Source organism: Lontra canadensis, unplaced genomic scaffold, assembly GCF_010015895.1.
Source record: "Lontra canadensis isolate GAN:19392208 unplaced genomic scaffold, GSC_riverotter_1.0 scaffold15, whole genome shotgun sequence".
In the NCBI taxonomy this organism is placed as follows: Eukaryota; Metazoa; Chordata; class Mammalia; order Carnivora; family Mustelidae; genus Lontra; species Lontra canadensis.
In genome coordinates, this window is record NW_022631009.1 from 14344819 (window position 1) to 14362304 (window position 17486).

Here is a 17486-nt window from a genome sequence, read left to right on the forward strand (position 1 = left end):
CAATCTTTATTCTGAGAATTGAATGAGTGGCTCTTTTGGCATGAACCCAAAGGCCTGTAAAAGAAGGGTGTATAATTGAAAACAAAAGGTCAAGTGGGATTGTTTCTGACAGTATTCACTTATTTTCTCTTTAAATGGTGTTTTTTTAAAACAAAATATTTTTTCAAAACATTTGAGAATATTTATACTAATAATAATCTATGAAATTCAACATGTGTGTAGGTCTCAAAGACTTTAAATTGGACCAAAATTTTGACCATTATCTTGTTTATCAAAATAACCTCTCAATGTAACAATTCAATCTTGGGACCAGAAAACCTGGCCCTTGTCTCCCCCTTATCTGGGCCTCAATTTTCCCATCTGGAAAATGAAGGTTGGATGAGGTGATTCTAAGGTCTCTATTGAATAGCAGTGACAACAAAAGAAAAAAGGAACGTAGGATCTTTGATAACTAGAATAAACAGCATGAGTTTTGAATCGAACAGATCTGGGTTTGAATCACAGATGTTATTAGCTGTAGGAAGTTTGAGTTCATTGTACTCTGCTATAAAATGGGACTTAATTAAGAGCTATATTGAGATTTAAATGAGAACAAGCCTATAATATTCCTAGTACAATTTGTGCTCATATTTTATGCTCCTATAAATGGTAGGACCATATTTTAAGGTCAGGAAGAACATAAGGCTGAGCACATGATCAAATCTAGTAATTTCCACTCTGGCACTCAAGAAGAAAGGGAGCGCATATCACTGTCCTTTAGCAGCAGAGATATTCCTCTGCTGTGATGAAACTGGAGACCTCAGGGTTTAAAAAAAGCACACCATCAGGGGAAGGCACCACATCTTGGCAAGAAATGTTTAACATAGTTTCCACCGTCACCAAACTCTTCCCCACCCACCCTCACACCCTGCTTCTATTTAAATCTCAGGCACTCCCCAGGTTCATACTCATGTTAGCTAGTGCCCAGGCTATCGGCAGAGAAGAGAGAGGTGGCATGGCTCTGGGAGAAAAGGAAAGAGAGGAGGCCCCAGCCAAGCGTGCCCTCCGGAAGGTACGCACAGCCACCCTGGTGATCAGCTTGGCCCGAGGTTGGCAGCAGTGGGCAAATGAGAACAGCACCAGGCAGGCCCAAGAGCCCACAGGCTGGCAGCCAGGAGGGACCCAGGACGCACCCCAAGCCCCTAAGTCAGTGGTCAACCCCACTCTCCACCAGCAAGCTCAGAGCACCCCAAAGTCCCCCTCCCAAAAGTCAGAGGGACATGGAGATGGACAAAGTTCAGAGGGAGCCACCGAAGTCTCTCCTATCAAAAGGAAAGAGGTGACCAAAACAGTTGTCAGCAAAGCTTATGAGAGAGGAGGGGATGTGGGCCACCTCAGCCACCGATACGAGGACGGCGACATTCCTGGAGCCGGGCACCCAGAAAATGACATTGACAGAATCCTCCACAACCATGGCTCCCCGACACGGAGGAGGAAATGTGCCAACCTGGTATCCGAGCTGACCAAAGGCTGGAAAGAGATGGAACAGGATGAGCCCAAGTGGAGGAGCGACAGCATCGACACAGAGGACAGCGGCTATGGAGGGGAGACCGAGGAGAGGCCCGAGCAGGATGGAGAGCAGGTGGTCACCACCAGAATCAAACGCCCCTTGCCTTCCCAGTAAGTGAATGCCCCCCTTCGGCTGCTTATACTGCTTCTGAGCCCCAACCAGCCATGGGGACCGAGAGAGCAGGGAAGTGCTCCCAAAGTTAGAATGAGAATCTTCAAAAGTAGGCAGGTGGCGAGGTCCTGTGGGGAAGGCTCTGCCTCTGGGCCAAAGGGGCAGTGCCAAGCTAGACATGGACCTCTGGGTCAAGGGCCTGTACTTTCCTGTTTCTTCATTATGTTTTGAACTGAATACTCCAGTTTTAGCTTCAACAAAGATGAAGCCACCAGAGAAGGATGTCTGCATTGGGTACATTTTTAAAATAAAGTCTAGGACAAGTAGCAAATTGGCTTATTTCTCTGAAGAAAATGTGCTTGCTGGTAGACTAAGACTGGGCAAATCTTTCCCTTGTCTCAAACCAGTCTATAGCATTATCAGGGGACATGTCTACCCACATAGTGCCCATGGGACACTGGTCTCTAGGACCCTGTAAACCACTGGGAGGCTGCCATCTAACTTGAGAGTAGGCTCTGAAGTTAGACAGACCCAAGTTCAAATTCCAGCTCTGCTCTAACAATAGTTGATAATATCATATTATATACTCAAAAGTGGCTAAGAGAGTAGATCCTAAATGTTCTCCTCTGTCTCACACGCGAACTGGTTATTTTTCTAAGCCCATTTCCTCCTTTGTAAAATGATAGCAAGAGTAAAATTTTGAGATAAATTCTATTGTATTGGAAGAAGTAAACGAGATTAAGGCTGCCAAGAGTTCAGCACAGTACCTGCTCCCTATGCTCCATATATAAAAGCTGTTATTATTCACAGAGATTCTCCTATTTGACAATTTTTCAAACTTTCAGAGGTTTGTTCTGTTGGTAAACAATGACAGACATGCTATTAAAGCTAGGTCATTAAAATACCACAATTCAAAGACATTTAGATGTCAAATACACATAACCCCCAACAGAGGCTGAGCCAAACTGATACATTTATTCAGACAAAAAACACGTATTTCCTTTTAAGACAGTAACTCTACCTCCACATAATAGAAAGCCAGGATATCTCACTCCACAACTATAGACTATCGAAATATGTGAAAAGCCTCTGATACGATGACTCCCTTTGGAAATATTAGTCGTGTAGGTGTGCTTCTTAAGCTTTATGAAACAATCAGAAAGTAAAGAACAAAACTGACACCTAATTTGACAAAACCTGTCATACAGTTTGTGACTTTAAAGGTGTTTTGAAATAATTAGAACTATGACATCACATGCTTTTAAGAAACATGAAATGGCAAATCTAGATAATTATAAAGATGTTCACACATTTAGTGCATGACACAGATGACTAACATGTTCTGTCCTTTTATCTCTCACCATCTGATGAAGCAGGTATTATTATCCCAATTTAGGGACGGGAGCACTAAAGCTCAGAGGGGAGGTTTTACCCAGCAAGTTAGTGGCAAAGCTGAGATGTGCTTGTCTCCAAATGCTGTGTTTTTAAACAGACATCATGCTAACTATCCCTTGGTGACTTGAGGATGCTGTGGAGAGATCTGGATTTGTGCTCTACTTACATTAATACAGAAATTCATAATCAGAAATAATTATTCTACCAGGAAATATGGAACTGCAGTCTGATTCTGGCCTTGTGGATTTGGGGTGTGTGTGTGTGTGTGTGTGTGTGTGTGTGTGTGTACGTGTATGTGTGTGCACTTGCTAGAAATGAAATAATAGAACCCAGCAGAATAAAGATTGAGGATGGCACAAAGAAGATCTTCTGTCAGCATGGTTCAGATTGGCTTGACGTAGGAAGTGGACATTTGGAGACAGTCTGTAATGCATGTAGTCTTCTTGGGCACTTTCTCTATTTCTTTATATGTTCTCATGGGCAGATCTAAGTATTCTCCACATTTGATAGATGGAGCATAAGATAAAGACATAGTAGAAAATCTGGATAAGATTTTATAGCCTATGGGATTCGAACCCAGGCATTCTGGCTCTTGACCCCACTCTCTTCACCACACTCTAAACTGGAAGTGGGGACTCACATACAGGACCCTTCTCAGGTTCTTAAAATCAGACATGTACATGGACACCTTCTTAGTAGGTTGGAGAGGTGTATAAGTTTTGGATGAGAGACAATTAGGTTTGAATCATGGTTACTTTGGCAAATCCTGTCTCTTTGTCCTCACCTAAAAAAAAATAGATGTAGCTCATACAGTTATTTTGATATTGATTATGCAAAACAATGGACCCAGAGGAACTCCTTAATAATTTGTACACATTATAACACAGGGGACCATTTCTTGTGATCCCAACCCTACAGGATACTAGGAGATTGGTCCTCGGGGTTGGGGCAGAGGATTGGGATTAAATCTCCTCTTTCTTCCTTTAGTTCCTTTCTCTTAGTCTTGAAGAACATAGGGTACCAGAATGTTGTACACAGAAACAACATTGCTTAGTGTCAGCAGTAACCCTAGCTGTGCCCAGGAAGCTTCAGCACAAGCCTGATGGGACTCTCAAATGCTGCTTGAGAAATGATTGTAACATTATTGACTAAGCGTGTGTGAAAGGAGATTCTGTTCATTTATTTTTCATTCTAAGCACCATTCTTTACCCATATCCACCAATAGGGAGAAAATTATGTATCACGAATGTTTAAGTAGAAGGAAAGAGAGGTTTTTTGGTGGTTAAGATGTTCTACGGATTTAAAAAAAAAGTCAGGTTTGGCAAAAAGTAGAGATATTCTTTACTAAAAGTTTTGCTAACTGGGTTTAACTATGAAAATGGTTTCTATTTAATGCTTTATTTTAAAAATGTTGAGTGTTTTGATTGTGTAGTTACATGACTTGTTTGGTCCAGCTCCTTTAGACAAAAGAAACTGCCTCCCTCTGCCATACAGTAATGGTGCAATATTAAAGTGCCAATCACGCATTCATCCTCCCCACGTTACATTCAGCAAAAATAGTAACAGTGGGCAATAAGAATGCCATGTTATAGATAAGAGAATTGACTAAGAAATGTATCCAAGTCATTGAGTTAGTACGTGATTGAGTTGGGAAGGCTGATGATAGAGCTTATGTTCTTAACCACTCTGTTAGACTGATTCTTTCAGCAGAGAATGGGCTCAAGAAAACTAAAATGGAGGTCAAAGTGTCAGCTTAATTAATGGAATCCCAATAACACCCTAAGTGTAAGGTCTGGGTACAACTATATTGAAGGATTTTGCTAGAAATAGAGCCGAAGTACAGCTTTCTGCTATTTGAGCGTAGAACCCTTTCTATGGGTCTGAGGACAGTTACCAATGGGCAAGAAGAATCACAGGCCTGGCTCTCAAACCTGACTGATAGCAGACAGAGATAAGTGTGACCCTGTGAAGGGCTTGCTTCTACTCATCAAACTGGCTAGACTTCCTGCGGAGAGGAGCAAGCAAACCAGAGGAACAGATTCTCCCCAGCACCTCCCTGGGAATTTGGAGAGGGTGGCAGAAATTATTTGCTTTACTGACAGAGAAATGTTTCTGGGCGAAGAGGAGAAAGGCTCCCTCTATAGGAGAGTCTTTGGGGTGGGGCCATGAAAGCAGGTCTCTGCTCTCTTCATGCCGATTCAAGACTTAGACCAGAAAATGTGACCTGGTGCCTGGGTGGCTCAGAGGGTTAAGCCTCTGCCTTAAGCTCAGGTCATGGTCTCAGGGTTCTGGGATGGAGCCCTGCATCGGGCTCTCTGATGAACGGGGAGCCTGCTTCCCCCTCTCTCTCTGCCTGCTTGTGATCTCTCTCTTCTCTCTCTCTCTGCCAAATAAATAAATAGAAAGAAAATGTCACCTCCAGGCCCTGTGATATTTGAAACATCATTTAGTGATGCAGGTGAAGGTCACCTCCCAGAGTATTTCCAGTGCCAGAGAACTTGGTTAGGTTTGAAATATACCTTCCAGAATTTTTATTTCCTGTGGGGTTTATTCATATTAAATAACATAGCCACATAATTATTACTCCAAAATTATAAAACTATGATGCAATTAGTTCCTGTATTCTCATTAAATTGCTGTAAAGCCCATTCACATGAGAAAGCAATACTCAAACTGATGTCATTTGATAACAGATGATAACAGATAAATAAGTTTCTGAATTTGTTTCAGTGAATGAACATACATTTTCCAATTAGAATGCTTATAATGTCTAGTACAGTTAGTTACTTTGCACATACTTGGATAGGGGAAATATTTGTTGATTGACTATAAGAAAATTTGTTTATTAATAATGAAGAAACCAAGAAGCCAAGTTTAGATGAAATACTACTATCTTAAAATATGGGTGTGATGTCAGTCTTTGAATATTGCTTTGCTTTCTATAAATTTATACTGTACTGTCTTCCTAAAGGTCAATCTAAACTATTATTCACATTTTTACTTAAAGATTTAAAAAAAGGATTAGCTGGTATATTTTTTCCTATGTTCATTGACCAAGAAGATATTTAAGGTATAAGATTTTCTAATCCTGGGCTACTTGGAGGGCTCAATCATTAAGCCTCTTTCTTTGGCTCAGGTCATGATCTGAGGTCCTGGGATCCAGCCCTGAATCGAGCCCTGCATCGAAAGGGAGTCTGCCTCTCCCTTTCTCTCTGTCCCTGCCCTGCTTGTGTTCCTTGTCTCCCCCTATCTCTCTCTGTTAAATAAATAAATAAAGTCTTTAAAAAAATTCTAATCCTGATTTAAGCATGAACTTTCAGGCTTTTTAGAAATTGGAAATACAAAAACAATACAGAATATTTGAAAGATAGAGACAAATACTCATTAAGGTATTCCTCCTGGTACTTCATTTTTATCATCTACGTTCTAATTCTTGCTTATTAGACCAATTTCTTTGCTTTCCTTCTCTCCTATTTTTTGGGAATTACAGTTTGACAATATAACAAATGGACATTAAGATTTAGGAGGTGATTTTGAAAAGATAAATGCTTCACTTCCTCAGAGATTTATTAACTCACTAACTTCAACCCTATTCCTAATGACATAGGGTTTTAAGATTCAGGGACTTTAAGTTCCTAATGCAAATTAGAGGGAAAAAACCCTACATCAAGGAATCAGAGGCCCATATAATATACACTTTTAAACCTTGGGAGGTTAATTTGAATATTTTTTTTCTTTCTTTCTTTAAATCACAAAAGCAATATGATACCAGCAGGAAAGATAATTTTTTTAAAAAAGAAAAAAAAAAAAACCTGCCATCCAGATACTAACAATTATTTTCAATTGTGCACATGCCACTGATTTCCTCATCTTGATGTATACGCATTTTATATAGTTAGAATTTTACCATATAAAATTGGTATTACTCTGATTATCTTCACAGATGTCTTTTAATGGCTACTTTTAAAAAAATATTGAATATTCAATAAGGTCCTAAAACAGTGTCTGACACATAGTCAGTGTCATAAATACCTTAATAAAAAGATGGAAAGTATGCCAACTTGGCCAGAAGTTTCTTATTTTTTTAAAAAAGATTTTATTTGTCTATTTGACAGAGAGATATAGCGAGAGAAGGAATACGAGCAGGGGAAGAGGGAGAGGGAAAAGCAGGCTCCCAGCTGAGCAGGAAGCCTGATGCCAGGCTCCTGTGATCATGACCTGAGCCAAAGGCAGACACTTAATGACTGAGCCCCCCAGGCACACCCAGAAGTTCCTTAAAGGAAAGATGTACAGTAGCTCCCCCTTATCTATGGAAGATATGTTCTAAGACCTCCATGAATGCTTAAAAATGCAGGAAATATCAGATCTATATATCCTATGTTTTTTCCTATACATATATGTCTATGAAAAAGCTTAATTTATAAATTAGGCACAGTAAGAAATTTTAACCACAATAATAATAGAACAATTATAACAGTGTACTATAATAAAAGTTATGTGAATGTGGTCTCTCTTTCAAAATACCTTGTGGTTCTATACTCACTCTTACTCTATACTTACTCTACACTCTGTACTTACTCTATACTCTATACTTACTCTATACTCACTCAATATTGTTCTTTACTCACTCTTACTATGATGGTGTGAGATGATAAAATGCCTATGTGATGAGGGGTGGCTGTGTGTCTCATATAAGTGTCTGACTCCTGATTTCTGCTTGGGTCATGATCTCTCAGGGTTATGAGTTCAAGCCCCATGTCAGGTTCTATACTAGGCATGGAGCCTGCTTGGGATTCTCTCTCTCCCTCTGTCCCTCCCCACTCATGTGCTCTCTCTCTTAAAAGAAAGAAAGAGGAAGGAAGAAAGCAAGGAAGGAAGGAAGGGGAAAAAGAAAAAATGCATACGTGATGAGATGAAGTGAGGTGAATGATGTAGGCACGGTGATGTAGCGTTAGGTTACTATTGACCCGATGACTCATTAGAAGGAGGTTCATTTGCCTCCGGACTGTAGTTGCCTGTGGGTAACTGAACCTGGGAATAAGCGGGAACTACTAAAACTTACATTTTATAATACAGGACAGAACTGTAGTCTGTATTTGGGAGACACAAGTATGAGTTAACAAATTATGCCATTCTCCTCAATTTCTTTTGAGATGTTTTGAGTCTTTTCTCTAGCAGGATGTCCCTGCCTCAAATCAGGCAAGAGCTTTGGGTTATGCTGGAATGGCCTTGAGCTCGTTATTCAAGATTATGCTTGTCATGTATTGCCATGATTCTAAGGGGAGAAGGAGTTTGCTCTCATCTGATAATGAGATCAAGCAGCCCCCACTCTGGGAAGCTAAACAGGGACAGTCTATGGAGAGGCAGGTGATGGTGAGGACCAGCAGGACTGAGAGAAAGCCATCCCATTTCAGTGTGGTATAATTCCTAGCACTTTTCCATGTTCGCGTGACTTTTTAAAACTGCAGTAACTGTGTATAGTTTTTTACATGCTATTTCCCAATTTATTTTGTCATATGTTTTTGTCCAAGTGGCTACAAAGAATAGCAGCGTTCTACGTATCAGCCGTACCCCCAGTTTGAGCTCTGGCATAATAATGAAACAGAATGCCTTGAGAATAGTTTTGAATACATAAAACATGGGAATTAGTGAAAGTTTGCCATCTAGTGGCTGTTAATGCCTCTTTCGAAAATGTTAATCTAAGTACCGGTGTCTCCCTATCCATGTCTGTGTGTCTGAGTTTCCTGCCTTTGGATAACCAGATTTCAGGAAGTGAGATTGGGTCATGAGGAATACCCACATCTGAGCTGTAACTGGGTTTTGAATAGAGACTTGTGAGAGTTTGGAAGAAAGGGCTGCTTAGCTCAGGCACACTGCTCACTCCGCAGCCGCAGGAGGCTCTGCACCTCCAGTCCCAGTGCTTCCAGGCGTGAGGCCACTCGGTGTGGGGGGAGAAGGAAGGGTGGGTCGTTTGTGACATTGAGGACTACGAATCTCTGACCTTTCCATAGTCCAGGAGTTCATGTTTTACTCACGAAGGCAAAGAGCTTCTAGGAGAAAGGGTCTAGGGGACTGGAGATAAAAAAGACAGAGAAATCTTTTAAAGACAAATTTTACCCATTTTAAAATTGGCCTGTACCTTCATGTCACTACCGATCTATACTTTCAAGGCTGTTTTTTGTTTTGTTTTGGTCTGGTTTTTGTTGTTGTTGTTGTTTTTTAAATAAGAAAATGCATTCCACATTGCAAAGACACACACACCCGTGAAACACAACTCATCTACTTATTGGACTCTGTACTCGTGGAAGTGACAGACATCCCTGCACAGTGGGGAGACATTGACTTCAGCCTCAGACAGTGGGTGTTTGAATTCTACCTTTGTCACTGGTTTAGGGCAGTATTTTGCAGTAGTTACACACAGGCCTGGTTCAAATCCCAGCACTATCACTTACCAGGTTTGTGACTTTAAGTGAGTAATTTAACCACCCTGACCTCAGCTTTCTCATCTGGGAAGTGAGAATAGTCAGACCTATCTCATAAAATGGTTGTAGGAATATTAATATAAAGTATTTAGAAGAATGCCAGCACAAAGAATTCGATAAATGTTACTATTGTTAGCAGCTGTCTTCTATCTTTACAACTTGATATTCCAAGATTTGTGGCACATCATTGATACTAATATAAATATGCTCTCATCAAAAATCTATATATGAACATATATACATACGTGAATAATACAATGTATATGCTACTATACTAAGCCTTATTTTGGGGAAAGAACTGGTTTCTGAATTCCTATACAAAGTGGTTTCCCTTAAAACATTTATATGATTCCAATGCTAAAATGTCATCAACATATAATTTTAAGATATTCATATTTACATTATATTTGTGAAAAGATTTTTTTTTCCTGGAATAGTTTAATATTTTTTATAGTGCACCAAAATGAGGACAATGGTCGTTGTCAGCTCTCCTCAAGTAAAAATAAAAAACAATGGTGTGACTGTTCTAATTTTTCTCATTTCTAATTCATTGTCTTATGATTATATTGTTTATAATGAAGAAAATTACACTTACAGAAAGGCGCCTACGCGTGGGAAGTACAAAGACAAAGCAGCACTTGGATGTCAAGTATCAGGATTTTGATTCTTCATTCTCTCTCCCTTTTAGGGCAAATAGATTTACAGAGAAACTCAGCTGCAAGGCCCAACGGAAATACAGTCAAGTGGACAGCCTGAAAGGGAGATGGCAACAATGGGCTGATGAACACATACAATCCCAGAAGCTCAATCCTTTCAGTGAGGAATTCGATTATCAGCTGGCCATGTCCACCCGTCTTCACAAAGGAGACGAAGGCTACGGGCGTCCCAAGGAGGGAACCAAAACGGCGGAAAGGGCCAAGCGAGCCGAGGAGCACATCTACAGAGAGATCATGGACATGTGCTTCATCATCCGCACGATGGCCCGCCACCGACGAGATGGCAAGATCCAGGTTACTTTCGGAGATCTCTTTGACCGCTATGTTCGTATCTCAGATAAAGTGGTGGGCATTCTCATGCGTGCCAGGAAGCATGGGCTGGTTGACTTCGAAGGAGAGATGCTATGGCAAGGCCGAGATGACCATGTCGTGATTACTCTACTCCAGTGAACCTTCCGCAAAGAAAGCCAGACTTGACCCGCTGCTGTCTTAATGCCAAATGCTAATGCAGTAAAAATTAAAATGCAAACCACTCTGTAATAAGTTAGTAAATATTAAACAATTTTTACATAAATGACTTTTGGGGACTCTTATTTCTGAGGAAGTTTGAAGATTTTGAAGAAGTGCACACAGCCTATCAGAAGGCATGTAGAGTGTTATCAGTATACAATAATGGCATAAATATTTGAAATTCTACTTACCCTTTAGGCAAAAGTATTTGGCTATTAGTTGCAGAAATTATTATAGATCTTTAAACAGTTGCCACATCTAAGAAAAATGCTAATTTTAGGTAAACATTAGAACATAATAAGATGTGTCATTTTGGGGGAAAGAATTCAGTTAAGTTTGGCAAAACGAAAAATATTCTAAGAAGCTAGACTTTGTATTATTATTTCTATCAAAGCATCACTTATAAAATAAACACAGAAGTAAAAAGTATCCAAGTAAGATGTGGAAATTGATGACATTTCTCTGTTAGCTTGGAACTTAAAAGATTTCCAATAGGAGTTAGTTGTCCCTTTTGTATGATTTGCACAAATCACATAAAAACAAACATCACTGGTGTTCTTAAAGCTAAAAGAGAGGGTGGTATGTTTACCGTCACCGTGAAAGTAGTACACAGGTGAGAGATTCAGAATTAACTGTCTTTGTAGGACTTATTGGAAGAGTTTATTTTTTCTCAAAACATTAATGCATCATGCTGCTTACACTTATGTCAATGTATACAATGAAGTAGGAATACAGAAAATTATACAATGAAGTGGAATATTCAGTGTAAAAGAATCTGATAGAATCATTGGAAAATTAGAAACACATTTGAGTCATTTTAATTTTCTTAATGCTCTAACAAATTTTATGAAATACCTGAGAGTCATAAAATGGCATTATTAGTTTTGCCAAAGTAAAAAAGCTGTTTCATATAATGACAGAAACGTTTATTGGGCATTAATCTGTTACTTATTTTTTCTCAGATTTAATGTGTCTTACAAAATTCTAAAAACCAACTAAGACGTGAGGTTTTAATTCTTACTAGTTTCACTAAAAGTTGGTAATTATAGTACTTTCGTGTTAAATACAGAAATTAATGTCAAATTATAATACCTCAAGGTAATAGATACATTCATAATTGTTAGATGTTAGGTTTACCATAAAGTATGGATTAAACTACTATAGAAATTATCCTTGTTTTCATGTATGATTCTCTTTCAAACTGAAAGTTCCAATATCTTCTTAAAGAAGAATGTGTATTTTTGTTTCCCTAATAGATTTGTTAAATTACAAATTAATGACCAATATTCCTAAACAGAATTTCATGTAAGATCTACACTTCTATCATAGTGAAACCTATGTCAACATTTCAAGTCATGCACAATAATAAAAGATATTTTCTATATTTTCTGTTCTTGTTTATATATTACTGTTTTAATGTTATATTCCACAATACCACTTTATTGTGCTTGAAATACCACAAAATTACATAGAGTGCAAATTGAGTTACTTCTAGTATTCGTGGAATATTTAGACCAAGGTTTCAAAAGAATTTCCTCATATTCAGCTCCAAACGATAACCATTATGAAGCCATGGAGCAGATAGTCCAAACTTCATTTTGTCGGAATCTGAGGATGGAGTTAGAAAAGTCTTCTCAGAGAGCCTGCATTAACATTCCTCTGAATAAGGTATGGCTGTGAAGTCGGAAATCTAGTTCCCTTGGAGGAAAATGCCTGCTATGTGAGAGAATTTTATCCAAAAACTTCATGATAAGAAAATGTGTAGTTGAAAAACAGCTTTTAGACAAAAAAAAAAAAAAAAAAAAAAAGTAGAACTCAGGTGGCAAACGTCCTCATATTTTTTATAGTTGTCAAAATAATGAAAATTACACATGAAATACACATCATCAGTAGCATTTTACCAATGGTAATTTTATATACTCAAGCAGCAGTATACAATCGGTTTCCAAATCTTCAGTATTTTTCTTTTCCGAACTTTCAATAAGTTTTAAGAGTTTGGGGGCAGTTGAAATGTACTTTCTAAATACCCCTTCTGTCCAGACCACCAAATGTTTGGTGACTTTCAATTGTTATAACTTGAAGTTTTAGGACTTCCTGATTCCCAAGTTCACCTTCTTACCATTCTTCCCACCCACCCCCAACAGGAGGGAAGTCCTGCGTTCGAGTTTTTGCACCTATATTCATTTGCCTTCCACTTTGAATTTGCCAAACTCAAGTTCCTTTTCTCAATACTACCAACAGGTATATTGGGTGTTGATTCTCACATGATGCGGGGATAATTCTGTGTAAGATAAAACTTTGAGTCAATGGGAACTCATGCTCAGGGAAGTGCTGCCAAACTTCAAGTCACTCTGTTCAGAGGTAAGAGCAGTGGAATTCCATCTGGCCCCTGCTAAAGTGGCCCCTTAGTGAAGATGCTCCCTTAGGATTCCTAGAATGTTCCTTTTTATCCCCAATACCTACAACATTTATTAGTACACAGTTAGGAACACAGTTAAAGTCTATTGAATTATTTGCTTTACAAATGCACTGTATGATCTGACCTCTCAGGCTAGAGGTTTTCAGAGAACTATGGTTCACTTACCATCATCCCGAGAAGGGTGCTCTGATGACTTTTTGTGCCCATTTTGGGGGCATGTTGGTTATCTAACAAAATTACATTGCATTTATTTTTTTTTAATTTTTTAAAAGATTTTATTTATTTGACAGAGATCGCAAGTAGGCAGAGAGGCAGGCAGAGAGAGAGGAGGAAGGAGGCTACCTGCTGAGCAGAGAGCCCAATGTGGGGCTTGATCCCAGGACCCTGAGATCATGGCCTGAGCTGAAGGCAGAGGCTTAACCCACTGAGCCACCCAGGTGCCCATGCATTTATTTTCTGACCAAGAAATTCTACTCCTAAAATTTTCCTTGAAGATAAAACAACATAAAAACATATGCATAATGCATTATTCATTATTTTAAGTTGTAAAATACTGGAAAAACCTAATACATATGGGAACATTGCTGAATAAATTACGGTACATCCACACAATAGAGGCAATTCTAAAAAAAACCAAAAATCTTTTGAGAACTGGAGTTATTTTCAGTGTGTATACATATGCATGCACACATATATACATACTGGATTATATATGTGCATGTTTGTATGTATATATAAGTGTACACACACACACACATACAATAGAGGATACCCAGAAATAATGAAATTGATTTCCTGTAGGGATAGGGGGAATTGGGTTCAAAGAGACAAAATTCTGCAGAGTTTGACTTTTGAATCCTTTAAATGCTTACATATACAAAAAGTAAAATTAAATAGACAGGAAAAATGAAATTGAATATAAACAAAAGTAATAAATTGAATTCTATTTCAAATTCTTAACCACATAGGATAAAAAGTGTACATAAGTCTTGAATACAATATTTTGATTAAATATCTTCGGTCTAAAGACAAAAAAACAACCTGCAAAGGAATATTCTACTTTTGTTAATAGGTGTAGCAATTCTTAAACCATAATGGGTATATTGTCAGATTAAGCAAATCAGTAATATATTGGTATCCTCACAGTAGGAGAAGACACAAACATGGAGTGAGGGAAGACAAGGAAGAAGTCCGTAATGTTAGCCTATCAGAGGTGTTAGTGTGCATTCATGATATGGATTTACTTCCTGTCTCCTAAAAGGCCCTAGCAGCAAAGCCATCGAAGCAGCAGCAAGCACATCTAACATTCAGATTTCTGGGTGCCTGGGTGGCTCAGTTGGTTAAGCGTCTGCCTTTGGCTCAGGTCATGACCTTGGAGGCTTGGGATCCAGCCCTGCTCTCTGCTCTCTGCTCAGTGGGAAGTCTGCTCCTCCCTCTCCCTCTTCCTCTGTTCTCTCTCAAATAAATATAATCTTTAAAAAAAAAAAAAAGAAATTCGGATTTCAGATTATCATTCTTCTTGAAAAGAAACATGTCTACTTGGAGAAAAGGTTGCTTCTAGGATTGGTTTACAAAAAGTACAGGTAAATCTGGAACAGGGCCAAGCACCCAAGAAAATGAAGAAATGTACAGAAGTCAGTTTGACAGGGTACTCACTGGTTGAATATCGGACAGAAATAGATTATAACACTTCAAATTAAAAAAAAAAAACCATTAGTTCATACCACTAATACATACTCAAGTGGTAAAAAAAAGTTCTTACGGTAAATGCCAACTAATAAATGTGCTGAGAATGAAAGAAAAATCATTTTACAACAATTTCTTTAATTCAGGCAAGAATCCTCAATGGATACCAAAAACCTGAAAATCTAGAGAACAGAATAACTACAGAGTTAAAGTATTTCCCCACACATACCTTATTAATTACAAAGGGAAAATTATAGTAATGCAAAAGCATAGTGGACGCCATATTAATCAATGAATCCAAGCTATTATAACCAATAAGGGGATAAACATATATATGCGCATCTTTATATGCGGAGAACACAGCATCACTTCTGTGGTTTTCTTGCCAAAAATGCGTAACCTAAATATAGGAAAAAATTTAGACAAAGCCACGCTGATGAACATTCTATAATCCTGAGCTCTTCAAACATATTACTCATAAAACACGAAGAATGACTAAGGAACTCTTCCAAGTTAAAGGAGATAAAAACAACTAACTGTAATGCAGGATCCTGGATTGGATAATCGATCAGGAAAAATAATGCTTTGATGGACATGATTAGGACCATTGGTGAAATTAAAAAGCAGATGGCATATTAAATCAAAATATTGTATTATGTTAGATTTCCTGAATTCAAACACTGTAGTGTGGCTATATAAAAGGATACCCCAGTTCTTAGGAGATGCACAGAAGTACATATATAAAGTGTAACAGAATTGGATTCAGTATAATGGGTGAGTGGATGGACGTGTGGTGGAAGGGGGAGATAGTGGGGAGAGGAAAAAGCAAATAGTTCTATAAACATTCTAATACTTACCTCTTGGTTAAGAAATCCACATACTGCTCTTGGGTATATACCAAGGAATTAAATTGCTGGTCAACAGCTTTGCTTTAGCAGATACTGCCAAAAAAAATGTCCAAAGTTGTTTCACTTCACATTTTCTTTTAAGATAGACTTTATTGGGTATTTATTCTAATACTCTTAGGAATTGCCAAAGTTTTGCCTTTTTCGTTGAACTTTTTCGATTTGTAGTTGATTATATATTGTGTGCTTGAGACATCTATTAGATCTGTGTATTATACAAACCTTCCACCCTGTTGCTTGCCTTTTCACTTTTAATGATTTTTGATGAAAAGTTCTTAAAATTTTAATGTAGTAGAGCTGTTCTTTCCCTCCTGAGTGCTTCTGTGTCCCATTTAACGAATGTATTCATACTCGAAGTTCATGAAGATATTCTGTATTGCTTTACTATTTTACCTCTTCCATTTAGAGTTATAATCTGTAATTTTTATATGTGGTGTGAGATGGATCAAGATTATTTGTTCATTACACATATCCAATTAATCCAGCACCATTTATTTAAAAGAGCATACTCTCCACTGAGCAAGTGTCATCTTGTCAAAAAAAATAATTTTCTGGACCCTTGATTTTGATTCTTTTGACCTTTTGACCAATACCACATTGTCTTACTTAGCTTTTTAATCATAGTCTCTGGTGTTCAAGACTACAGCCTCATTCTTCAGTGCTTCCTTGGCTATTCTTTGCCTTTAAATTACCACATAAATTTAGAATCAACTTAATTTCCAAAAATAAACCTGGCCGAGATTTTCACTGCCAAGAGATTGATTTGGGGAACTCACATCTTTCAGTATTGTCTTCCAATCATGAATATGGTATATAAAGACTGAGGTCTTTTTTGCTATATATGCAATATTTTCAATGGTATTACAAAGGGCAATCATCTAAGCTTTATTTTCTAATTTTTGGTTGTATATGAAAAATGAAACATTTTTATATTGAACTTGTATTTAGTGAACTTGCTTAATCTAAAAACTAATTATAAAAGTTGGATCTTTTTGAAATTTTCCAAGTCCACAATCATGTCATATACAAATGACATTTGAAGTTCTTCCTTCCCAAACCTTAGGCCTCCTTTGTTGCCTTTTCACTGGCTGAAACTTCCGGAACCAGGTTGAATAGAAGTGCTGATAGCAATTATTGCCAGGCTTCCGAATATCTCTGGGAGGAAACTTCCAGCAAATCACTATTAAGCATAATGTTTCCTGTACATCTGTCAAGAATAATCTTTTTAATCCTTAATGATTAAGGAAGAACCTTTCTTTCCTAGTCTGAGTTTTTATCCTAAAACTGGCCGTGAAATTAACCAAAAGCTTCTTTTGCTTCTACAGAGATGATCATGAAACTTTTTTTTTTTCTATAAACCTGGTAAATGGTATGTTGAAATGTTAACTGCTCTTGCTTTCCTGGAATAAACTTAATTTGGTTATATTATTCTTTTATATATGGCTGATTTGATTTGTGGCTATTTTATGTAGGATTTTATACCTATATTCATAAGAGACTGTTTTAGAACTTTACTTCCTTGTAAGTATGGTAAAGTTTTGGTATCAAAGTCACGCTGGCCTCAAAAGGCAATATCCGAAGTTCTCTCTTAATACCCTGGGGAAAGTTCATCTCATTAAGACTGACTTTTTTCCTTTAATACTTAAAAGAATTACCTAGTGGAACCATCTGGGCCTGGTTTTTTTGTGGACTATTTTTTTCATTAACAGACTC

At 37.9% G+C, this 17486-nt stretch overlaps 1 protein-coding gene across 1 annotated transcript; it reads left to right on the forward strand.

The window, feature by feature from the left end:
• Positions 1 to 964: 964 nt before the first annotated feature.
• On the forward strand, positions 965 to 10827 carry ABRA (actin binding Rho activating protein). The gene is made up of 2 exons (XM_032858475.1): positions 965 to 1659; positions 10226 to 10827. Exons 1-2 carry the CDS (start codon positions 995 to 997, stop codon positions 10701 to 10703), a joined length of 1143 nt encoding a protein of 380 aa, XP_032714366.1. The 5' UTR covers positions 965 to 994; the 3' UTR covers positions 10704 to 10827.
• Positions 10828 to 17486: the final 6659 nt, after the last annotated feature.